The sequence below is a fragment of the Pyrgilauda ruficollis genome, unplaced genomic scaffold, assembly GCF_017590135.1.
Source record: "Pyrgilauda ruficollis isolate IOZ18807 unplaced genomic scaffold, ASM1759013v1 scaffold4, whole genome shotgun sequence".
NCBI classification, from domain to species: domain Eukaryota; kingdom Metazoa; phylum Chordata; class Aves; order Passeriformes; family Passeridae; genus Pyrgilauda; species Pyrgilauda ruficollis.
The window spans coordinates 17,929,250-17,956,337 of record NW_024525489.1 but is presented as its reverse complement, the minus strand read 5'-3'; the positions used below and the strand labels follow the sequence as shown (position 1 = coordinate 17,956,337).

At 38.0% G+C, this 27,088-nt stretch overlaps 1 protein-coding gene across 1 annotated transcript in view; it reads left to right on the top strand.

Annotated features, from left to right (window-relative positions):
* The window catches only part of PRKN (parkin RBR E3 ubiquitin protein ligase), a 677,999-nt gene that overhangs the window by 635,079 nt on the left and 15,832 nt on the right, over positions 1-27,088 (top strand). The window contains exon 10 of the mRNA XM_041477165.1: positions 26,646-26,732. Within this exon, the coding sequence (XP_041333099.1) occupies positions 26,646-26,732 (87 nt within the window). The remainder of the gene's footprint in view (positions 1-26,645; positions 26,733-27,088) is intronic.

The following is a 27,088-nucleotide window of genomic DNA, read 5'->3' as shown; positions in this document are numbered from 1 at the left end:
AAATGTCGTATTAGCATATACAGCCTTGACTCAGCTGCACAGGCATCATTAATATGTGCACTTATCTTCTTAGTCATGGTCATTGGCAGTGTGTCATGAGTGAGCAGGATACAAGGCCTTCAGTGTGCTGCTATTGTTTCTGATAAAGCCTGGTCCATCCCTGTGCTTGTATTAATTATGAGAACGGTGCATTAGTGACACAGCACCTCTGGTTTTCACAGGTTTTTGAAGGAATGACAGGCTGTATGTCATTAACCAGTGAAGCTGTCAGATAATTTTAGAAAGAGAGTGAATACTCAATATTTCTTCTTTTTAGAATAAGTTTAATTTTCTGTGACTGGAAAGAGTGTCTGAATTTAGAACTGAAATCCATTCATTTACAGCCCATGTATAATGTAGTCTTTGACAACTAAAGTCTTTGACACAGTTCTCTGTTGATATTCTGATCTACAGAGACCATCCTCTGTTGATTGAGAGAATAATTTGCCTTTCGTACATAACCAGCCCTGAGCTTCATCTGAAAAAAAAAAAAAAAGAGGATGCTATATATGTAAATAAGATCCTTATTCAAACAATTCCCAGTTCTCTTGTACTACAGTATAAAAGTAGTTTAAGAAAATAGTCTTAAAAACCCAATGTCTTTTGCCTGTTTTTTGATCCGCTTTCCTACCACAGTTCAAAAAGTTCAGGAAGGACAGTAAATAATGCACTATGTATCTCAGAGCCTCGTATTCCTAATAATGTTAATGTGCCATGTTCATATGTACTTTGGGTTTCTAACAATATTCAGCATAAAGAGGGTCTTTGAAGTGAAATTCCACAGTTTATTGTATTACTAAGTATTAAAATCAGTGGGCAGAAGTTTAAAACCAGATCCAAACTTTGCTTGATTTCTCTTGCTGCTACTGAGAGTCTTATAAAAGCCTGTACTTCACTGGGTTGTAAGAAATCTTCAACGTTTGATTTTCTGGTTGCAGTCATTGCAACTCATAATTTCTGTGTTTTATATATTTCAAATAAATATGTACACAGGACACTGGGTTTTTTTCACTTTGGGCAGAAAGGGAAAGAGACTGAGAAAAATGTAAAAGGAGTGGGCTTTCAAATGAAAATACGGATTCTGGTTTTCTACTCTATCATTGTGTGGTGGCAATCATAGGATATGCTCCTGATGGTTGAGTAGAAGAAATAATCACATTCATAAGTTGCCAGAGCTTTGTATGCTTACAAAAGGCTTTTGCTGGTTAGGAAACATAAAAGTCAAATTAACTGTGTAATAGAGGTTGCATGTGGCAAAGGTATATAGGTTCAGAATTGCTTTATGACATTGAAGAATTTACAGGTTTTGTGATCTTGGGCATTGGGATATTTCTATCCAAAAGGGACTGAGTCCTTCTTAGTGCTGGGAACCACTTCTGAATTTTTTTTAAGATTTTGTTAAATTTAACAGGATTACTGAGATGAGTAGCAGGTGTGGGAGTCTGAAACTGGGGGGTGTGGATGGTGTTCTCCCAGGGAATATCCTAGAGCTTTGAAATTCAGAACTAATTGCATTTGGGAAAACAAAACAAAAAAAAAAAAAAAAAAAAAAAAAAACCAAACAAACAAAACAACAACAAACAAAACCACACCCCAGCTGTCTGAACAGAAGGAAATTTCCTTAAAGGTGTACAAACTGTATTACAGACATTTCCTTTGCCTGCAGCCTGCATATCCCATTCTCTTTTACAGCTCTTTTGTTTGACATGGTCTTTCTGGGTCAAGGGCTTTTTCTAAGGTTTTATGGAATACATACCTTGTAATATAAATTTTGAAAAACTGCTTGTAAACCTCACAGGTAAGATGAAAATATGCCCAAGGCCCTGAATTAGAGCTGCTGTCATGTTTGCATTGGAGCCCCACTTTTGGAAGACAGCGAAGCTGCTGATTTCTGCTACACAGAGAACAGCTCCTGCTCTCCCTAAGCAGCCATGGGCCAAGCTCCTAGCTCTTAGATAGCCCCTTTTAAAGCTCATTAATGAGAAACTCTGGGGTTTTTGGTGGCTTAAAGGGCAATTTCCAGATGCTGATGTCTGTGCTGATGTGCAGCAGTTGTGTTCACTTGCTCTGTGGTTATTTCATAGCAGTTTCCTTGGTTACAGTTGGCTCCATTTTGGTGCTAGTGACAAGTTCCTTATAAAAGCTGGTAAGTGATCGTCCCCTCCATGTCACCTCAAATAGGAATTTCCTCAGGCAGCCCCAGTGAGACCGAGCTGTGCCGGGCAGAGGGAGGTTCTGCTCTCAGCAGGGTGCAGATGCTCACATGGGCTTCCCAAAATCTGCAGTGCTCAACTCCATCTCTCAGGCATTAGGAAGTTTGCTTCAATGCATGGGTCCTTCACCAGAATTTACAAATTCTTATAGCCAGAGTGGTAGGAATTCCTGGAAAAGGGAGACTGAAAGCCAGTGTCATAGGCAGAAGATAAGGGATCTATCCTCTGACAGACCCCATGAGGAATTTTAGTTTGCACGTTTCAGAAGTTTCTGAAGTACTTTCCAGAGTCATTCAAAAGTGCAAGGGATAAGATTCAGGAGTTGTGACTTGCCAGAGATAGCAGCTAAAAGCAGAATCAGAAGTCAATGTTCCTTCAGTTTCCATGTCTCAGATAGCAATGGTATGAGTGTTTCAGGGTACTGTTAGCTACCCTGGAGATTATGATGAAAGTACTAGTTCAACAACTGATGTTAGAGCGCTATAATTTCAACAGAATTAATAATAGTAATAGTAATAATCAATAACAACAATAATTCCATGGATATGTTACTTACGGGAGGAAACAGATCTCCAAAAATAGATGTAGAAGTCAGAATGGCTTTCACACATAAAAGAATCCCTGCTAGTAAGCCAAATTTACTTGCAAATCTGTGTATGCTGTCTGACTGTTTCAGCATCTTGTCAAAAACTCCTCTGCTGTCTTTGGAAAGATATGCTGGGTTTTTCTGATGTTCCTAGTAAAAGGAGACCAAAGCATTGCATTTATTTTCTTGTCATCATCTAAAAAGTAATCAAGTTGTAAATTATTCAGTAGCAACTTGCATTTTTACTTGGCTGAGTAGTCAAAAAATTCAGCTGGTGTGTATTTACCTATATTTATAGTTAATAATGTATACAAGTGTTAGCTAGCTTGGGAAATAGGCTTTTTATAATTCTATCCACGGTGACAAAGTTTCTATAAAACCCTTAAAAAGATGAGGCCATACATACATAACTAGCCTGGTTTCTTCCATTTGAGAAGTATCTACATGAAAAATACTAATATAAAGTATAACTTAATTTTAAAAGAAAATTATCAGATTAAATTTGCTCAGATTATAAATGTAAAATCAATCTGTGAAGTAACTTAAAATCAATATACATTTTCCCTTGTGCTTTTGTTCTTTTAAAATATCCATTGATCAGTGAAAAATCTGTTTGCTTTAACTTCCACATTAGTCCTTACAGCACTGAAGGAGAAGTTCAGTGTTGGTATAAAAGATCTTGAATTAAATTTTCATTTAAAACTTACTGGATAGGAGAGTAGATGTGGATTGCCTCATCTAATTACCCCAGCTCTTTCTAAAAGTAAATGGCAAAATGTAAAAGCAATGTCAGTTTTATAAAGTGAAGAGGAGTGGGTTTTTTAATAGGTTATGAAATACAGGCACCTTTTAACCTAGTCACTTCACATTAAAAAACTCTCAGGACTGCAAAAAGCAATGTAAAAATAAATTACAAAAATAACTGTGATCTGAAGAAGTTCAAGGGTAAAAAATGTCCCAAGTTATATAGCATTCTCTCTTGCCTTTTGTTCATGTTACAACTAAGAGAGAATCTAATCTCCTTGTTTCAAATATCCATTAAAATATTTTTTGCTTCCACTTTTCAGCAGAAAAGCAAGATGGGCTCAACTTCTGCTACTCAAATTTATAAAGATACATAGGAATGTTATTGATCTGAAGGAACTGGAAGAGCCCCAGTAATGAAAAAAAGAGGTTACCTGCTGTCAAGAATTGCTGTTTCTTTAAGCTTATACTGAAGGCTGTATAATTTATAACAGACTGGGGAGAAGAATTGGTTTTGAAGCCCTGCATTTTAAATTTGATTTTCAATTCTCATTCCTTATATCGTTTTTCATTACTTAATGTAGTGCCAGATCTATTTTTATGTAGTCAGCATCTCATATACAAGGAATGAGTTTCTGAGCTGCTCCTCCAGCAGGGGCATCACAGAAAATGCAGTTAGTGCAAACAAAGCTGTAAAGGAGCTTTCTCTTGCTTTCTCATTTTGAATTACTTCTGGCATTGACACAACCCTCAACACATCAAGGGTGGATCAGCTCACTGTAGCTCCTGCAGTCACCTGGTGTAGCTGTCACAGGACCTCCTTTTTGGCTCTGCTGCCCAAGTTCCCGCTGCCAGAGCTTGTTGGCAGCAGCTGTGGGTGGTGCCAATGCCAGCACCACTGCCCTGGTACCAGCAGCACAGTAATTCCCAGTTCTAAACCTGTGTGACAGTGACTGGCAGGCAGTGTTGCTGTGCTCCTGCCTGTGCCACCCTGGGCACTTCACCCTCACTGAGTCCCCCCTGGCCCCGCAGCACCCCTGACCCAAGCCAAGCACTGGCACACACCTGGACTCTGCACCTGGGCAGAGGCACAATGGCCATGCTGTGCCAGCTCTGGTGTCACCAGGAGTGGCTCTGTGCAGGCCCCTAGGACAGAGTAGGATAAGAAGAAGTTAGTGTGATACTTTCACATTTCTCAGGCTCCAATTAACCATGGCTACTTCCCAGATGTGTCTGGGATGTTAATAATTACAGATGTGTCTCTAATTATTTCTTTTGGATTTGTCTGCTGTGCACTTGACCAGGTTCTCTTGGAAAGGTGTAGATTTTCAGCTTGTGTAGCATCCTTTGGCACTAAGGTCCATGAACATATTGTGCTTGGCATGAGGAACCGCTTCCTTCCAGGCAGCTGCTTTGAATTTCACTCCTACTATTTTTTTTTGATACATCCTAAATCTGGTACTGAATCAGAGTACACAGCCACAAAAATATATGATGAATGTAACTCACCGCTTTATCATCCAGTCTTGTAAGGTTCTTCTACAGGTCTTTGCAATCAGCTTTCATCTCTGCCTCTAAACAATGCACTGTTATTTTCAGACTTTCACCTTGCTGCAGACTCCTGGCAGGGCGTGACAAACAGCAGCTCCTGGCAGGCATCGCCACAGAGCTCCACTCACACCACACTTGTACTACAAAAACTGGCTGTCTGTTGGGGTTTTTTTATCTGTGTTGTGTCTGCCTGCAAAATAACACCTATTTGTTTCTGTGTAGGCCTCTCTGTGCTGCTTTAAACACCTATATCAGATTGCTGTACCTGTGCTGTACAAGGGTCTGTATTTCATTCTAGGACATTAAATGCTGCAGTATTTAACTTCTGTGCACCCACATCCTTTATTGGATCTATCCTGAAGTACACAGCAACACTGTTGCTTTGTATGAGAAAAAGCAGACTAGAAAAGCATTTGAAGGTACTACCTTTTTACAGTCCTTTGCTGGGAACCCAGCTACACTTCTGAGAGTCTGATAAATGTTGGGCTGAGGATGTCTGCAGTCAGGAGGCTGAAGCCTTTCTTTTGCCCACTTCCTCTCATACTTATCTCTCATCAGTGAGTCTTTGGATCTCTGAGGACATGTATCACTGAAATGGGGAAGCTTATGTGGGAGACAGAACTAGACATGCTTTGGACCCTGGGTGAGACTGCTGCAGGGCATCTCACTCAGTTTTTTGCAGGTGGATCTCAGCTGCATCTGCTGTACTTTAAGCCACAGGATTCCCTTCACAAACCCCTTTCCAAATACAATCAAAACGGATTGCATAATCCTAGAGATTAAGTCAGTTTAATAAATGGCTTCATGTTGTTCAGATGATATGAAAACCTCTCCCCCATGATTAGACTTCGTTTCAATATAATTCATTTATTTACTTAAAGATGATTCACATAAAGAGACTGAAATACAAACACAGTGAAGATTAATCATTATAAAATAGTAATTACAGGAAAGAGTCCTAATTGACTTATCTTTTGAACCCTACAGGTATTTACCCTAACTGGACAGTAATGAATTCTTACTGTATATTGCAGCAGGACCTCCAACTATCCAGAAGCTATAAAGCTGAACTGGCCCACTTTTTCTTAAAAAGAAAAGCATACTTTAAAAAAAAATCAGGAAAAAAATTTCCACTCTTGGAGAGATTTTACTTAAAACATACCAAACCAAATACTATGTATACTCTTTTTATATTTGTATATACACATACGTACACTCAGAACTATATATGCGTATTTATGTCTCATATACTGAACTAGAATGATGCAATAATTTTAAACATACAAAAGTGGCCAAAACATTAAATAAATATATCTGGGATAAGATAAATCTTTCAACATGTCATTAAAAGTGTGCCATTACTTCCATTTTGCTTTCCAGCCCATCAAGTGTTAGTGGCTTTTTAGGCTGCAACAACCTTGCAGAGAGCCCTCCAGGTCTTAAAGAGCTCATCTGTGAGGACTAAGCTGTGGATTTGCTCCCTCCTTCATATAAGTCCCCAGTGCCTCCAGGGAGACTCCCACTCGGCATTCATGTTCCAGCTGCCAGGTCTCACTCCCTGTCCCACTCCCTACTCCCAGAGTTTGCCCCACATCCACGTGCACTGGGGGACCAAGCAAGTTCCTGCTCCCCTGGGAGTGCAGCACAGGACCCAGAGGGCAGCAACCATGACAAGGTAAAAATTAGCTTTCCTCTTCTCCATTCTGAACTTTCTTAATGAAAGCATGACCCTGCTGTGACTGCAGAGCCAACTACGAACAATGCACATTTTGTGCCCTCTGTTGTGCACATAACGTGGAAATCATTCTATAGTTCTGTCCTAAGATATTTATTTACTAGGCATTTTATGTGTGTGGTAAATGGGTTATGTTTGATGTGTCAATCTGTTTGCCCTTGTATCATGTATACTTGCCAATACCCTCTGCTGCAGTGAGTGTAGTAGTGAATCAGCTCAAAGCCTCATTAATCAAGAAACCATAAAACAAATACCTTTAAAATGTTATTGTTTTGTCATCTCTGGGGGAAGATCAACATAAGTTATGAGCTCTCATAGTATTAAATAGACATAGATGATTCATGAATTACCACTAGCTGATAATGGCATGAGAATGAGCCTATATTTAGCTTTCTTCTGGCTTTTTCTTGATAGGTTTTGCCCATGAGCTCGCATTTGCTTATGACATTGGAAATAGCAGTAGTGTTGCAAGCACTGTGTTGGGGTCTTATCATGAATGAATTGGTTGGAAGGTTGAAAGGAAACAACTTCTACTCAGCTACCTTGTTAGTCAGCAGTTACAGGAAAAAAAATCCTTCCCAGAACAGAATGGGGATTATTTGATATGAGAGAGATTTGGGAGTTGTTTATAGAAAAGTCCCTAAAGCCTTTGGACTAAAACACAGCTGCAGTGCTGAAAGCAAATCAGATGCTGGATTGTATTACTGGGGTAAACAAAGTGAAGCAAAGCCTAAGAGGGGATGGTCTTGTTACATAAGACACCACTTAGATTGCATCAAAAATGCTGTAACTCCTATTGTGTCCTGCTCCTCCGGGTGTAATTGCTCTTGAAACAAAGGAACAAAGCAGAACAACCAAAATGATGACAAGTTTCAAACAGTTAAACACTGAAATGTTGGAAAATATGAAGTTTTCTTTCAGTTGGAAAAAAATAAGAAAAGAACACCTTTAGAGTAATTTGTTGAAAGTGTTTGGGTTAGCATACAAAAAGCTAAACTGGGAATAGGTGCATTTCTTTTTTCACAGTCAGAGAGAGCCAAAAATGAAGCTCAGTAATGTGAAAATCAGATGATGGAAACATAATGAAGAGTAATGATCACATAAAATAGGTTACCAAAAACCTATTGAGAACCTTTAAAAGATATCTCTCCTCCTTTCAGAATACACAGCAGAAAAAGGGATAGAGACTTACAGGAGCACGAAGGAAAATGATATGTAGAGCACAAAGAGGAGCAGATTTAACAATGGGACATGTCACTCTGTTCTCTGCTCTGTGAGAGCTTACCCTGTTTTCATCACTGTGTATCTGTTCCACGTTCCTATTCCCTCTTTATCAGCAGACTGTGCCTGTCAGTGTGAGATGAACTCACTTTTTTTATCCTGTTTTTGTATGGAAATCAATCACATGAAACAGCACTGTTTCTGTGTCTTTGCTGATCTTTCACACCTCCTCAGGAACATGGTAACTTATGGGGCCAATTTTAACTGTATATCATCAGATATATTCCCACTAATTTCATTAATAGGTAGTGGGATAGAAGAGGAGAATTTAAAAAGTGTCCTGAGCTGCATTATGACCTCAATCCTGATTAAACATCAGAAAATCTCAAACTCATTATACAAATGTCTGCAAAACTTTCTTCTTGATTACTAATGCTCATAGAAAATCTTCCTTAATTTCTTTTATTCCAGGGAACTCTTAAAATGGAAAAGTTTTGGGTTTGGATCAAACTGAATAAACCAGTATATATCCAACAGCCCTGCTCAATATTCTACCTGTACCAACTGGTCCAGCAAAAGATATTAACTGTCTCCAAAGATCTTGCTCTTGAACACGATACTACATCTCAGCATATGTCATATGTATTTATGTCGTATTTATGACATAAGTGATAGCATGTAAAATAACCGGAGAAAATATCAGGTGTGGACTTATAATGTATCTTTACAGCTAAAATAACATCTTAGGAAATTCTTACAATGTACAGTCTTGATGTTATGTTGCTTGAATTTTGAGGTATTTGTTCATTCATCCGTTTTTGTATCAAAGCTGTATTTTAGTCCTGCATATGGGTTTTATATGACCATTACTCACAGGAAAAAAAAAAAAAAAAAAAACCCACAAGAGAATGAGTTCACTAATGTGGAACCCCACTAAGACAAGTCTTCTGCTGAGATATATTTAAAAGTTGATTTGCAATCAATAGTTGGACAGTTATGCCAGACAAGACCAATATGTCTCACAGGACAGAGAGGACAAGTACTGGTTGTTCTTTGCAATGGTCTGGACAAGTTTCCTATCTAACTTCTTTGTAATTGATTGTCCAACAGAATTAGAAAGCTTACTCTTTTCTGTTTTCAAAGAGCAAAATTCAGAAACTTTGCTAATGCCATTATAGAAAGGTTTCTTCAAGAGGGAACTGGAATTTGCTGGTTTAGTATCTCTTAGTATTTAATCCCATATAACTGAACTAGCTTCTTTTTTTTTCTTAGGTGCAAAAGACAAAACACTGTAAATTCAGAATATAACCTGATTCTTGCTAAAACATCATGTATGGTTGCAAGACTTCCAAGCAAATTGATACATTACTTTCTGTTGTTTGATAAATGAATATTGATGATTATTGGTTTGTAGGAATCCTTTAGGAAAAGATTCCATATTTTCTAGAAAACTTGAATTTTGTTGAATTGGAAACACCGAATTATTCTAGTTACAGGTATATAAATATAGATAGATATAGATATATTAATTAAATTGCAGGCTGCAAAATTTGTGTCTATACAGGGCTGTGATATGATCCAGTACAGTAACTATGGCATTTCAAATGCCAGTCAGAATTATAAATAGAAGTGTGTCTTGAGAAATATTAAGGTGCATGAAAAAAAAAATCTTTCCAAACTATCTCTTCCACTCTTTCATGCTTGTTCTAATGAAGGACCTTTCAGGGAAATTGCTATGCTTGAATAGCATGTAGAATGTACGTGACATTTTATTTCATTCACCTGTGTCCCTGTCTATTGTTCTCCTAAGCAGTCCAGAAATGAAACATTTCATGAGCTATTTGCTCTTTGCTGGCCATTTAATTATTACACACCTCATTTCTTTTGTTTGGTTGTTAAATTTTAAAAAAATAATAATTCTCTGTGAGTTTGGGGCTATTTTATAATTTCGTAGGATATCCTAAGGTATGTATGTTGCTGCAAGATAACACTGGCAGGTCACTAAAAGCATTTGCCTCTGCCTCACACTCTTCAGCACCCACGAGGCATGTGTTATCTCAGAGTAGCACACGTCCTGTTAAGCCTTACAGTCTGTGTGGCTGATGGACATTGATACTGTCCTTACAGGGTCCTAACAGAAGTCCTGCTTCCATGTGTTTGTGGCTGTCCCACTGTCCACAGTTCAGCGCTGAGATGTGCATCCATCCTGCCTTGGCTGTGTATGGTGGGAAGGCACTCACACCAAAGGCAAGAAAGGGATAGGCATAGCACTAGTTTCCTTTGAAAACCCCTACCAGTGTGGGCACATTTTGAGTGCAGGTGGGCTGAGATGGCCCAACAGGAACACCAAGAACACTGTCAATATGTCCAAGTATTTTCTTGTTTAAAAAAGAAATTCAGTAGAGAAGGCATGAATAAAACAAGATTTGCAAAGGCTTGCTGTAGGTGGACTCGTCAATTTTCAGGTGTAAAAAATTACGTATTGGGAAGGCTTCATATAGATAATCATGTATTTTCATTGCTTGGCTTTATATATTTCTAATACAAGCTCTTAGAAATTCTGTATGAAATAAATGTGCTGTGCATTAGGAGTAAAGTCCTAATGAAAAAATTTGCTTAAACATCCGCTTATACTTGAGATCAATTTGAGTGAGACTATTCACATGCTTTAAATTAAGCCTATTCTTTATGGGGACCTAATGTCTAGCCTGCTACTCTCAGGCATTAGACATTGCTCTCATTAAGAATTATGCATCTTAATTCCTTGTGTAATGCCATGTGTATGCATCCCTAGCAGCCATTATGCAATTATACATCTTAATTCCTTGTGTAATGCCATGTGCATATATCTTTAGCACTCATTATGCAAGACAAAACATCTTATTGGATCCCACAGCAGCAGTGGCGTCTGTCAAAAATCAGCGAAATTCCTTTTCTTTAGAGGAAAGGCTTTTCGAAAAATAGCAAATGTGTGCATTATTCCTTGACTTAAAATTACTCTTTTTTAATCTTTTCTCATATTAATAGTTTTGGTGGTATATACATACTATAAATACAGAAAAACATGGGTTTGCATCTTGTAAAGTTGTTTCCCCTTGCATGTGTCTCATCACGAACAGGTGCTGCCATGTAATTCTGCTAGGGGGTGTGTGTGTATGTGTGTACTTCGCAGACAGGTAGATAGTTCAAGCATCCAGGATGGTGGAGAGGCTAGACCAAATAGTTGTTAATTCTGACTTTTTAATCTTATCTTAACAAGTGATGAGCATTTAGCAAACTCCTGAAAGTGGACACTGGCTCCTCAAGAGCTAGAGTCCACAAGCAAAGGCTGTATAAAATGAGCTGAACCTAAGTGCAGGATTAATTTCCAACTTGTTCCTCAAATATGAGACTGAACAAAAAGTTGATACAAACCTTGAATTTTGTAGCTTTGGACCATTTTTAATTTAAAAGCATAGCACTTTCTGTTAATGGAAAATAGAGATAACTTGAAATGTAAGTCAAATTGCATCCTTTTTCTGTTAATACTTCCCAGGTTTTCATGAACTACAATTTTCTCATAAAGCAACTGAGAAAAATGATGCACACTTGATTCTCCAGTGGGAAAATAAAAGATATCACAACTTACAGGAGCAAATTAAAGTCCATCTCTATTTGACAAATGTGATTTTGCCACTTGAGTACAAGCAGGCATGCTTTGCCTCTTTTTGATTTGCTGGTTATAGAAAAATTCCAACCTCCTATGCATCCAAAAATGAGATTGAAATCAGAAAGAGATCGTGGCACACAGTTGAAGTAAATGTATTACACAAGGCTAAGGCATCAGAATACTCCAAGCAAAGTTTTCTTATTGATCCTTATTTATCAACAAGCTACAGTAACAGCCGCCAAATACAGCAGTAAGACGACTGAGAGCTGTAGTGCTTTGGGGTCATTATTGTTGAGTGCTTTTAAGACAGTTTGCAAAAGTAACTTCTTTTTTTTTTGTTTTCTGTGTGAGCTGGTGGATTATCTTTGAAGCCAAAGAATAAAATACAGTGGAGTCATACACTAATTGTGGATATTTTCTTCTGTCTTTTCATTAAACTCCCAATAGCAACGTAATTTGAATTTTGAGGGGAAAAGGTAAAAAAATTGCAACATTTTCCCCCAGATTATAATTATTTCAAGGATAATGATACATTTCTATTTATGAGAGACCCAGGGGTATGTTACTTTTTCCTTTGATTTAAGAAAAAATACCCCCCCAAAAAAAAACCGTAAAATACCATGATTAGCAAGAGAATAGAACCACGTGTATGCTTAAGTAGTGGGGATTAGACACACGTTAATAATTTCCTCAGGATCAGTTATATCTGAATAATATATTTTTTAAAATCTTCCTTTTTTCCCCCCTTGATTAATTATCTGCTTCCTACGTGGGTCCTGAATACAGAATTTGGCTGATGTTACCCTAATTACCATTGGCTCATTTGCATAGAATGCCTGAAGGATGTACCTCGGGAGGTAGAAAGGGTGAGTGTCTCCAAACACCCCTTTCTGTTCCTATCACATGAATCCACCAGAGTCGTGTGCCTTTGTGGCTGGAAGGCTTCCAGGTGTGGCTACTTCCCAGTCTTTTGAGAGCAGGGAAGGGGATGAGAGGAAGGGATGATACACCTTGTGTTTGACAGTAGTATTGTTCTTTGTTGTTGGTACAGTGGTATTGTTAGCATTGTTATAGTTGTATTATTGCTTTTATGGAGTTCTAGCAGCAATTATGAGGTTCTTTCTATCTTCAGAAGCAATGTGAGAAGAGTAATGCTTCCAGGTATTAACAAAAGGAAAATGAATGTACTGAGAGAAAGACAGCAAAAAAAAAAAAAAAAACAGAGCAATTTCAATAGCTTTAAGACAAAAGGTTTTTAAAGGCATGGGGGAAAAAAATGTAAAAGATAGTGAATAGCTTGAATTTTGTCTCAGGAATGCAATCAAGAGAGTCAAAATGTAATGTAGCTAGAGAAATGGAAGGAAAAGTGACTTTAGATGAATGAACAAGAAGAGTAGTGAGATGGGGGGAGCCCAGGAGGAGGTGCATTACTGCAGCAGAATATTTCAAATGAGAAATATTTAGGTGTGTGCTGTGCTTAACTAGTGAATCTTGATGCCATACAGCCATATGAATTCATATCCTAGGTGTCAGAAACAGGAGGTAGGCTCTGATCCTGAGCAGCTGTAAATTAATGCAGCTCCACTGGAGAAAATGGAGTCATGCCTATTTGCATAAGGCCAAGAACTGGCCATGATAGCAAGAAATTTCACATACAATCAAATCATCAGACCACAATGTAATTATCACATAAGATGAATTCTTGAACTCCCTTTCTTATTAAAAACAAACAATAAGCCCTATCACATTGATTTCTTAGAAGCACTACATTAATGAGGAATTCTTCAGCCATGCCTGCTTATTCTAAAGACCTAGATAATTTGCATTGCAGTTATTAATTCCAGAAACTTAAAAAAAATACCAGTTCAGAGTTCTGAGAACAAGACTTGTTGGTAGGCACAGGGATGTCCTAGAGGTACTTGGAGGGCCTGGTTCATGTTTTCCTAGATTTCAGGCAATTTATTTCATTCCAGCTGATATTCGAATGTATTATGTTAGATTTGTCTTCTTGCAGTGATCTTTTGAATCAAGACTGTTTCATGAATATTTTTTTAGTCAGTCATGAACTGTTTTTATACAAAGGTCTGGTGTACTCCCGTGTTATTCAGAAGTTCCAGGTTGGAGTCATCCTTCTGTACTCATGCACGTGCAGATACACACTTCCTTGGGATTTAAGGACTGCATCTGCTTTTCTGACTGTGCTGAGGAAAGGGTGAAGATCTGCACTTTGGTTTAATGTTTTTTGTTGTGCCATCCAGAGTGTAATTGCATATCGTATGTTTAGTAGCAGTGAAATATGCTACTTGTGGGTCCTAGGACTGGACTGGCTTTTTCCATGCACTTTCTCACCAAATTCTGTGCCAAATTCATCACCAAGTCCACGCGTTCCTTGGTCTTGCTTTTGTTCCTGATGTACTTGCAGAAATCCTTGATGCCTTTCATGTCCCATACTAGATTCGAGTCCCAGGTGGGTTTTGGCTTTCCTAAGCCCACATTTGAATAGTGTCTTTATAGTCCTTCTGGATACTTGCTCCAACCTCTTGCATGCTTCATTTTTATGTCTGAATTTTTTCAGGAGCTTCTTATTTATCAGGATGGTCTCCTACTATTTTTAGTTGACTTCCTGATGGTAAGGATGGACCACTGTTGAGCTGGAGGAGATGATCCTTGAACATCATCCGCTGTCCATGGCCCTTGTTTTCTCCAGGGCTAGCTACTGTTGCACTCTTTGGCCCTAAATAGGCCAAGGTAGGTCCTCCTGAGTCCAGATTTATGGTCCTGCTTTTTTGCCTTGTCCCCTCTTCTCAAGATTCCAAACTCCATCAATTCAGGGTTTCTGCAGTCTAGGCTGCCTCCAGTCTTCACCTAGTTCTTCCTCGACGGAAGTGCAGCAGACCATGGCCCCTTGCTGGCTCCTCCATCCTTTGTGTCAAGGTGTGGTCATCAATGCACTCCAAAAACCTTCTAGATTGCTTGTGCCTTGCTGTGTTTCTTCCCAGGCAACAAGAGAAATGTAGTGCTTCTTGGGTGATTTGTAGATGTCAGAAATCCAAAGAAAAGTAAGGAAATTGCTGAGTGGTAAAATTATCTTGATAAACCTGAAATATTTTTGGAGCATATTTTTTGTAGTCAGGGATCTTGCTACCTGTCAGTATAAGCTGATCCAGGACAATATTTGTGGGTTTTATATACATGTATATGTATTCAGGATCTGAATGGAGTTTCTTTTGCAATAAAATGTTTATTGTGTGGTTCTTCAAAATGGTGCTGAGACAAGCACCAAACTGTATTTCCTGTAAACCTGGCAATGTTCAGAGCTCACATTTCAGGGATCATTTTTTGGTAGTTTGTATAATTACTTTACAGTAATGTCTAGGATCAACACACAGAAAAGGATTAGTTTAAAAGGTCAGACAAGAAGTCACATTATTAACTTGGTATATACATTGTGAATACAATTAGCACAGATTCTGTAAGTTTGAAAAAACTTTCTTGTTTCAAAAGAAAAGAACTTGAAACCAAACAGCTAGGCTTTGCACCAAAAAGAACGTACAGAAATTGAGGTATCCTTAATGGGAGCTCTGCATTGTGACAGGGTATCCCTGGCATAAACCAGTCCAGCTATCATTGTTTTTTGATTAGGCCTTTTTTTCAGGAAGCATCTGCTTTAGTTTTTTGAAAGATGAAGCATGGTATTTTCATCATTATTCCAATGCTTTCTCCAGCAGTGTTTATAGAACATTTCTCAAAAATGATCCTCCATTCAGAAGAACCAAATATGATGGTTTTTAAAAATACATGCAATTTCTTTCTCACTTCTAAACAATATTTATTTTAGTGTATTCCTCTTTCAGATTAATTGGAATTCTAGATCCTTGATATAAATCCATCCTTCAGAGCTTGGAGTTGGTGGAGTTCCAAGGTCTTTCTACAGCTGATTTAAACTGAGGCTTAAAACCAAGTCTTCATCTGTCTTTGAAATTTGTCCAAAGTTTCTCAGTGTTTTTCAGTGTCAATATTCAGACTTAGAGACACCTCCAATTTTTTTTTTTTTTTTTTTTTTTGGTTTGGGTTTCTGGGGGTTTTTTGGGGTATTTTTGGTGGGTTGGGGTTTTGTTGTTGTTTTTGTTTGGTTTGGGGTTTTTGTTGGTTGGTTGCTTTGCTTTTGTGGGTTTTTTATTATTTCCAGTAAAGTACTATACATGTTCAGAATTTGAAAGAAGCAGCTGTTGAACTGAGTGGCGCTGGTCTTTGGTGAGCACATGGATTGGATTTGATGATTGTAGATTATGCCCTAATTTTACAAGATTCACTTATTCCTAAGACAAACATAAATTAGAAGTAGAATAAAGACTCAGAGAAGTCTTAATACCCTTAATCTGGTCACTAAGAGGGAAGGCACGCTCACTGGATCCTTGTGCAGAAGCTAGGCATTTCCTGAGAACACAGAGACACACAAATCTGTTCGTTACTTTATGCTCTCCCTAGTACATAAACTAGATGTGTGGTTACAGTTCTAAAAAGCAAGTGCTACAAATAGGAGATAGCATGAACCCAATAAAACACTTAAAACAGCACCACAGTTATCCCAGATACATTATTTATGCTATTTTATTTGCTCAATGGTCATAGTCAGAAGGGTGTTCTTTTTACAGGGCTTCAGCTGTTACCAGATTCAAGAGAAGATGCAATGCCCTTGAAACAAGGAGCACCCTTTGCTCCTTTTTATGTGTTTCGGCGCATCTGAATACCATTCCTTCTTTATGAGACTGTCTTGTCAGGGCTGGTTTTGCGTGTATCAGCTGTTAGTAACCCTGTACTAGATCATAGCTGTTGACTATGATTTTTTAAGTATCTTTTTCAACTGTAAAAGCTTAGCCAAGCCAGCTTGTGTCAATTCCTGTGTCACTGCTGCCATCTTCGGGAAGTTTTCAATATTGCTGGGTGGGCTTTTTTTAATGTAGATGAATTCCAGCAACCGGGAGACGAACAAAATGTACATCTTGCACATTGTTACAAAAACACAGTCCGAATGGCACAGAATGGAAGGTTGTATGTGGGATGCCTTCATTCTGTTAGGAATATTTTAAAAAACATTCAAGGAAAGGAGTGTCCTGATTTCTATTGCAATTCGGTGTGAATTAAGCACTGGGTAATTGCCCAGCTCTCATCAGCTTCCCAGCCTGCATGTTCAGTAGTTCATTTCAAGAACCACAATAATGAACCCGTCAGATTTCCAGGTCTGTTTGCACACATAAATGTGCAGCTAGATGCTCAAATGCCCAGGGCATGCATGCAGAGCAGCAGTATTATCATATGGAAATAGGTTTGTTGTACTTTTTAAGGGCATATTAATAGAACTCTAAAGCTGCTAAAGCAGAAGCTAAAGCCACAGGCAGTAAAATTCATTCCTCATGACATTCCTTATGAACTGATCTATGCATTCAGCAACAAAACATCTTTTTCAAACCTGGGAGAAGTGATATTTTAATGTAGCGTTCAACCACTTCGTTAAAAAAAAAAATCAAGCTTTTACATCACAGTTGTAGTGTTGCATGTTCTGCAGGAAAAAATAGTCACTCGGTTATACTTGTTGTAAAATGCATTGTCTCACCCTTTCTGAAGGCATTTCAAGATGACAAGAAAACTGTCATTTTTCCTCTTTGCATCCCAGTTCCTAAAAATAATGCTTTCTTCCAAAATTTCACTTCTTTGTATCCTTTTGAGTGATGACAACATACACTCTAGCTTTATTTTCTTTACAATGTCACTCATGCTCTGACTTTATCTGATCTGGGGTAAATACTATATTGTTCCACTAAGTGAGGGAGGATTTCTACCATCATAAGTGAGAGAGGCAAGTAGTTTGTGTTTTAATGTGCCTACATATATTGCTATTTTACTTTTATTTTTCCTTTTTATCAGTTATAAGTGGAATGCTGCATTCTTTTATGATATAAAATAGGGAATTATGGGCACTAGATTACAAAAAGTCTTTTAAAAATCCCCATTTTACATTTTTCTTTTTCATTTCCAACAACTTTAAAATTGTTCCTCTTATTCATAAATCACTAATCTCCTCATCCCTTGCATCTACTTTCTTAGACATTCCATTAAATTATAAGGTGGAAATGATACTGGGTTTTTTTCAATTTTTCCTCATATGAATGCTTTGTAATTTATTATGGAAATCATTTGTAGAAATCTTACATTAACCTGCATCCACTTGGCATTTTATTAGTCATCCAGGCATGAAATTGCTAAACATTATACACTAGATAGATTTGATTAGGTGTCTGTACTACTTACTAAAGTTACTTAAATGGGAACAGATTTAAGTCAATACACAATTGTTTTTTCTCTCCAGCGGGGCCAGCAAGAACCTAATACTTAATTAAATTCCTTTGTCATGTCTGTACTGCAGAGAGAAGTAAGGGATCTCTGCAGTTCTGCATCCCCAAGCAGTGCTGAAACCTCCACCCAGCATAATACAGCACTACGCAGAGAGCGTAATCCAGGTCCCAAATACGCTACAGCTGCAGTAGCTACAGATTACTGGTGTGGCCGTGAGACTTCCAGCAGGACTACCCCAAAAGCTTCTCAGCAGTGCAACCTGCAAGTAAAACTCAGTTTTTCCACCTGAAGAAAGAAAGAGTTTAGGCTACTGCTGCACAGAAATGAGAAGGCAGAGAGGAGAAGTGGGTACAAAGGAATTAAGAGCAGAGGAGGATGAGTAGCTGTGACAGCTGGTCCTGAAGGAGGAGTCAGACTCCGTGGCAGCAGCTGTTTCTGGGGCTAGGAAGAGCTCCTCAAAGTAGTAATGTTTAACATCTAAGGTCTTGTCAGAGTCCCCGTAGCATGACAAGCTAGAAGCCTTGCTCTCTTTGCTTGCTGTCCACAGCTCTGGCACAGGTAAGTAACAGGGACATGCATGCCTTGCAGGGTTTAGCAGCCAGCTGCTGTAGGCAGCTGCTTACTTGGTTTAAGCTTGTTTGATTTCCTTTTCCAGAGGTAGTTTGGTTGGCATCTAACTGGGCATCCCTTCCTAGTGCTTCAGGGCACACTATTGTTCTGTGTTCTGTTACAGCTGTGCACCTCTGCCAGGGCCATCTATGCCTGCTTCAACAACCAAAGCCATGGTCTGCTCTGAAAATTGTGCAGTGTTTGAACTCACGTCTGCTTGGGTAGTCAGCTAGCAGGTATTTGTTCAGTGATAACAAGATGTGACTCTCTTATGTGCACATCACAGCACAACCAACAGTTTTTCACACTTTCAGTATACCACATAATCTTGTTACTTACACTGCCCTATAAGCTTTTCCTTCTTATTTTCTGGGGTGGGCTAAGTCTCACATCCTTGCCAACATGCTAAGAAAAAGATTGTGTAATACCCTTGTGTGTAGGTATGGGTAGAGAAATCTGGAAAGAACATTCTCTCTTCTCCCACAGAGGCCTGAAGTCACCTCTGAGAGAAGTACCTGGATCTGACCCTGCTTTTTTCTTCTCTTCCATCCCTTGCAGTGCTTAGACTACAAGGCAACAAAGAAGAGGGCTGGGAAGCAGAAATAAGATTGCCAATCTACATAAACCAGCAAATCAGGCTTGGGGAGGTCTGGGACAGGTTTTTTGAGCTTATGCTGTCAGTTTAACCAGCCCACCTTTTAGGTTAATGCTGCCTGATGTAAGGCAAGCTCCAGGACAGTATGTTTGGCTGTAAGCACAAACTCGCCAGCACTCACTGAAGAGACTTCAGATGTAAATGCCATCATCTAGATCTTAGGAAACGAGCCCACGGGTTGTTTTGCAGGAGTCAGAAAAGAGACTTTTACTTTCAGATTCAAAAGGAAAAACATTGAAATCTTGATGCAGTCCTATGCTTAAAGCTTTTTATGTTTATAGAAAATTGCCTCTTATAGTATTGATGGCAAATTGCCCTTAGATTGCAAAAGCTGCTCAGAGAATGCAGCTGTATTTTTGAAACCATGTTTTGACAAATTGTCACGCTTCTCACAAAAGTTTGATTTTAGCTGAAATATGCATAGTAAATGTGTGTACTTTATTATAAGGAAAAAGACCAAAATTGCTCTGCAAGTACTCCTATGCTTTGCAATTGCCTAATATCTGATAAAACTGGTGTCATTAGAAATGAATGCTTTTTGTACTGTGGCATTCATCTTCATTGTAGTATTTGCAGGTTTTTCTGTAACTGGCAATTGGCAAAGCCACAAATTCTGAGTAAACATAGCTTCTCCAGATGGTAAATACTCTGCTTTTAAAGTTTCCTGCTGTAAGGACAAGAAATATCAGAAGACGGTGTGTGGATGATGGTCTCACACTTGATTCTGTGTATAACAAAGTGCCAGAGGCAAAGTCAATCCAATACCTGAGATGTCTGGCTCACAGCAGCAGCATGACAAGGACTGACCTTCACAGAGGGTGAGGGGTGTTTTTAATTGACTTTGGGTGGAAATAAATAACAAAGTTCATAGTTTCAGAGTGAAAAATACTCAGTCTGTGTATATGGAGGTCTGAACTCTCACCAAGATCCAAGTCCTGTCTTACTTGAAAGTCGTGTGGCATGGTGAAATCTTACTCTGTGAAATCTGGGGTTTGCAGGCTTTTCTCAAAGAAAAATTCTGTATGTACTTCTCGATTACTATAACATCATTTGTACTTTGGAAAGTGCATTTGGAAACCATATTTTTCTAAATGGAAACAGTACAGAGACATGACTTGGATCATTCTATTTGTCAGTTCCTGATTGTTTTGATTTCCCACAAGGCATGCTCATATTTTCAATATAAATGTTTGCTCCAGTCAGCAGCCTATAGTTTGACTACAAAAGCTCATTTAGGATTGAAACATGGTGCCCTATAATATTTTACATTTTCAAGGAAGTTTTTTAACTGGATGTTGTTGTTGTCCAGTAAAGATAATTTTTTACCTATCCAGTGTTTTGTTTGTACCACTATTTAATAAAACACTCTTCAGGTTTAAAAAGTCTGGTTTAAAAAAAACCCTGTTATTCTAATAAAGAACAAACAACTATACATTTTTCCTATACCATATAATTATTTGATGGTTGGAACTCAGGATATTCTGTGTGATTGTTGACTACATAGTTACACTCCTCCATTATATTATAATTTACAAAAGAGAGGGGGGGGAAAGCATGCAAATACTTCATTGATTACCTCTGTTAGGCAAAGTTGTGACCTTATGAAACCAGAATATGGCTCTTTAGAGGAATGATCTGAGATGGCTCTTGGGGAAGTCCAATGTCTAAAAACTGGAAATCTTCTTCTTTACATGCTGCTATGTGATGTTGGACACGTACCTTTAATGTGGATCCTCAGTGGCATTTAGGTACACATATCAACTGAATTAATATCTTCAGATTTTAGAGATCTGTGGCCCAGGTTTTCTACAAATAAGGCTTCAGTCACTAAAACAGTAATAGCAGTCCTCTGTTGCTTCACTTGCATGCAATGAAGGACGTTTTCTTAGAATTCCAAGATGTTCTGATGCTGTGGTGATCAAAGCTGTGCAAGTATTTTAGAATGCTTATTTTGCTTTGATGTGTAATACATAACCAAACTGGTTTTGAAGACATAAAAATGTCTATTTAGTTCCATATGTGTCTTAGATTATGCATGGCTTCTCTGGGATTCTCTTTAGACTATACTATAGCGTTCTCACATTACAAAAGCACTTAAAGTGCATTTTCTGGCAGCTCAATAAATAATAGAATTAACACTTGTCAGCTGTGGTTTATTTCAGCCTTAGCATGAATTATAATGTAGCACTCTTTTGGTTTGGTTTCGAGCTTGATTTTAGAAGAAAGAGTGAGGTAGATGCGTTGAAGGTTGATTTCTTGATGTATTTGTTTTCATGAGAAAGAAGGTAAAAGTTGTAAGCACTGTATTTTAAATGAAAAGGAGAAAAAATGAAAGGAGATCTGTGTTGGTTTTCTTTGTTCTTACAGTTATTTTTAAGAATCTTTGCATTGCTTGCATACTAGTTTTGCTCCAGTACTGATGAAGATGTTGATCCTGCCTGCGTTCAGTAGATTTTAATTTTCACAGTTCTTATCAGCAGTGGAGGGTCCAGACAGCCACCACTGAATAAGGGATGATAAAAAGAGAAAAGATAGAAGGAGTGATTTTTTAAAGATTTTACAAGTCAATATATTCTTAGTGACAGCAGGTCATAACAGAAGAAACTGATTTCATTCCATGATGAAATTACAGGTTTGATAAGAAAAAGTATTTGAACAAAATCAATTTATTCAAGTATTGTTGTAAGACTTCAGACTAGAGAATATTCTGATAAGGAATTCATCACCATACTATATCAATAAGAGCTTTCAGTAGGCTGGGTTCCAACTGATGTGGTTGGGGTCTGAGCAGCAGCATTGTTTCATCCCTGCCAGGTGATGCAGAATGGATGCCTCATTATGCTTGGGTCATGAGGATTTAAGAACTGGCAGAGCACAGAAAGCAGTGTTTTCTGTGAAGAATCTGTGCAAAGCAGGGTATTGGTAGCAGCATTTGACAGAGACTGTCATCAAACCTGTCATGATTCAATACTCAGCAGTGATTCAGAAGTATATAAAAAAAACTTTGCTGATACAGCACAGCAATGATACAGATTAGTCAAATATAACGAGTGACAAAAACAAGACAATCCTCAAAAAAGTGCAATGGATATGATTTGGGGCTGGGGGAGAGAGGGAGGATGAGTGGTTTAACCAGCGAGAAGCTTAGGAGTTTCTCTGTTTAGGTTAAATAAGCTTCAGAAGTATCTTAATTACAGTACCTAAGCACCTTCACAGGATGAAAGTATGGGATATTGAAAGTCTCTCTATTTTAGCAGAGACATACAAAACAGGAAGAGTGGCTGGAAGATGAAATTAGGAAAAGTCAAAATAGACATTAGATACTAATTTTAAAAGTCAGTTTGAAGACCCAGTGAAACACTATACTAGAGGTATGAGTGCATCTTTCCTCACCTGATGTCTTTAATCTGGATGTGAATGTTTGATTTGTAAGAAACAGCTCTGCCAAAACATGGTCTGTCTTCAGTACACAGCCAAGAGTGTTAACTATAGGAGGGAAGAAATGATAGTTCAGATTTCAAAATGGATTGCAGAAGGCTGTTAAGAAATCTGGGTATGTGCTTGAATTTTTACTTGCACAGAAGTCCCTAGAAGTGCACCTACAGTGCTGCAGATTAAACCTCATCTATGACTGCCTCACTGCAAACTTCCCTGCACTCTTCTGTGTAGACACATAGAAGGAGGTAAGGGTGAAAAAGAAAAGTAATATCTGAGTTGAAGAGTAACTTTAAAATGAAAGATGGGAGGTCAAACTTGAAGCTTTGTGCAGGGAACGGGAGTATTTTATTGAAGTTGGAAGAAAGATGATTTTTAACAGTATTATTTATAACCACTATAGGGAGATATTATCAGAGACCAAAGAAAAGGCATTTGCAGTAGGCAAGGGAGAGAATGAGAACTGTGGTGCTTAATCCAAGGGAAAGCAAATCTTTGAAATGTTGTGGAAAAGGAAATGGTAAAATCTTACTTCTAAAAAACCAAGCAGCATAGCATGCAAGTGACAAACTCATTTTCCTTTCATCCAAAAAAGAAAAAAAAAGGAGCTACATTCTGCTCCCATTTCCAAACTTAAAGCACTATAAATGGGCCATTCAGGAGTAACTGAGACTGAAGCTTCATTTTATCACCTTAGTTTTTGTTCAGCATCACTGCAGGCGTCATCTGTGGCGTTTGAATTCCACAGAAGTGACCGGAGTTTGTTCTGATTATACCTTTTGTTTAAATAATCATAATGATAGGAGGATTTTAAAAACAGGATCTGAATCCCTGTTGAGGTTTTTAATACCCCCTATTCTGAGGTCACTGGATTTAGGATTTCTGCTTGGGTCTATCTCATACATTTTTACAGATATTCAAAAGCCTGTAATAGCCCACACACAGGTTATATTAATTTCCAGTGCCTAAATCCCTTAAGTGCTTTGGGGATTTCCCTGCTAATCCTCTCTTTAATGCAGGGGTAGGTTTGAACCTTTGGGATTTATTCTTTGTGTTGGTTGTTTTCCAACCAAAGAATCTTTCAAGGGTAACAACAGCAAGTGCCAAATGCGTAAAGACATAGAAAGTTTATCTGCTGTTTGTATTATCACAGCAATCTGCCAGTCTTTTTTTGGCACAAGAAGGAAAAGAAAGTGTAACTATTATTAGTAATTACAGTACTTATAGTAATTTTAAACACTTACTAATATTAAATTTATGCAAAAGTATTAAATCCTGACTGAACATCAAATCCTTTCCAAGGGCAAAGTAACTGTATTAATATTAATGAAGCCATAAAACACAAATTAACTGACAGCATTTTTGCAGTTCCTTACTGCAACTGTATTTTGTTGCTGAAAATTTATCATATTTTTTCATGTCAGAAAGTAAAAAATGAAAAAAACTATCACAAGCTGCTCTTTGTTGTAAGTGACATGCCTTTTCTTTATGATGCATGCTTTGCCATAAAAAGGGAGTGCTTAATGCATTTCTGTTGGGAGATGCCTATTTATTCTGACAAACTGATCAGCCTCCGGGGTGTTTCTTGGCCACAGAACTGATTCTACATCTCATCCATTATCTAATAGGATGTGAAAAGAGTATCCTGTCTCACAAAAAAAATCAGGCTTTGTTTCATTACAAGAATGTGGCAGGCCCACTCACAGACTTACTTGCAGGATATACAATTGTTAGTGAAAGGCCCAGTTATACACTCATGAATGTTTCCAATAGGCCTATGGGGAAAACATTGGTAACATTGGTACTGAAGATCATTTTTTTTCAAAGGCAAGGATAAAACATAGCCTCTATAATGAGAAAATGCATTTCACATCTTAAATAGTACTGCAGGAGCTTATGAATTTTATTATTGTAATAAACACCAATGCCATATAAACTAGGCAGCCAGAATGTGTCTGCAAAATATATGCCCCGGTTATTTTTCTTCTCTTTCTTCGTTATTTCTCCCTTTATAATGTTTATGAAAGGTTTAAAATTGTGTTTGCATGGGAAAAGAGAGATTGGAGTAAGGCAAGCAAGCTGAGACATTGTGTGATAAGGCAGTGATAAGCAAGTGTATACAAAACACTATCAGACAAATGTTGTCAGTCAGATATGCTCATAAGGAAATAAAGTCACAAAGGAAAAAGAGAGTAGGATACACAGTAGGAAATTCAATTAAACCCAGGCATAACCTTAAATGTTAAGGGATAACAACTCTTTAAGACCTTAGGCATCCAGATGGAAGCTCTCTTTGTGTTTGAGCAGAGCTTAACACACCCGAAATTTTGACCACTAATGCCCTGCAAATCATTGTTGTATTTAAATGATGCTCTATTACAACAATGTAGCCTCCCATACAACATATCCCACAGAAAAGTGTCTCTGTTGTGAAGCTGTTTGCTAACAACCATGAGTGAATTAACAAATCAGTGTTGGTTGAAGTAAAACAAAATATTTTAGATCATTGACAAAATAGAGGGAGAAGTGACACAAAAGCAAACAAGCAATTAGGTTTGATATCTCTGGAAATTAGAACACTCGCTCCACTCCACTGTTCCAAATTTCCCTGTCTTTCTAAATAACAGGATCAATCCTTTTGGACTTGCACTATGCTTCTTTTCATAGGGCAGTTTCTTTAGCATGACAATAAAATATGATTTTCAGTTCTTCTTGGATAAGTGAAAATACAGCTTGAAAGATTTAAAAATGAAAATACAAAAGCTGGAATTACTGGCAGACAAACGTTCCAGTGTCATGTCCTCTTGATATCCTTTATTCATTATATGTGAATGCAGCTCTGTATCTAAAAATCAAGGCTGTTTTATAAGTCTTGCTTGTAATGCCAGTCAGAATGGCTTACTGCTGAGAGATCTTTCGGAGTCTGGAGTTGCATCAAGGCAGCATAGCTTTAAAACAGCATAAGGGAGACCCATTCTACATTATTGACTTTTCCCCTTACCTGCAAGGACACAGAATTTAATGCAGCATTGATGGGTCAAAGATTTGACACATGTCAAGTTAGATATCTTCATTTTAGAGTTTAAAAAAGGCATCAAACCTGATACATATGAACCACTTTAGGTGGCAGAGGCAGTCAGACTGAGCTAGGGAGAATTCTTTCACTTATCTGCAAAAGACATTACTTTCAATGAAGCCTTATGTAAAGAAAAATGTTATTTAAGGAGTATAAAACCAGAACAACTGCTAAAAATGCAATAAAGATCTAGAGGTAGATCCCTAAACCCTGCATTAAGTATCCTATCATTGTGTTCTTTCTATGATTTTTTTAAACCATCCTATAAAGGTCTATGGCAAGGATATAATTTCCTAGGAAATGGTATTTCATTTGGCCTTTCATAAAGTGGTCATCCCCTAGCAAAGTCAGCAATAGTTTTCTACAGAGAAGGCATTTGATTCAGAACTATGAATAGACTATTTCCATTAGCAAACACTATACAGCAGAACAGCTTTTTTCAGCTATCACCCTTCTTCTATAAATAGATTTCACAGCAGGAAAGGCACACCCATAACTATCTAGTATGACTTTATGTCCCTAAATGAACCATATTGCAAAATCTCATTTTTAATAACGGCATTTACGTTACTTCTCTGATGAAATGTGTAACAAGAACAGCAAAATTGTTGTGTTAATGATCAGAGTGTATAATAAGATGCACAATTAGGAGATTATGGGAATTTAATGGGAAGAGAAGGGCAAAGGATCATTTATTGTATGACTCTTCATGATTGTAACCTGCTGTCTATGTCCCTAATGTGTTTTTATGACTGGCATGCTTTGATTTGTTTCCCAGACCGTGTTCTGCCGTGAATGTAAAGAAGAATTCCATGAAGGGGAATGCAACTCTGTCCTCAGCCCACCAGGAGCCATGGCCCAGAAGGTATGGATCTCATAACTCTTGATCGTTATCCCTGGCCCAGCCAGAGTGAAATTTGTCAAATGGGTCCTAATTGTAATCCTAAGTAAAAGCAATTATGTTCATGCTGAATTACTCCAGCCATCAGAGTTACTGAATTGGCTTTGCGGTGGATTTCACTCTCTTTATTGATAGAGAGCTCAGTTCTGTCAGGAACACACAGGGCTCTGCCATCAGTTGATAAAGAAGAGAGGCCTTCCCAGTGGGCTTCTAGGGTTGTCTATCTTCAATGTGAACACTTTTGAAAGGCTTTGTATAGTCTTTCTGCCTTTCAGCTTATTTTCAGTGCACCAGTCAGGAAATCATGTAGGTTTGGGCCG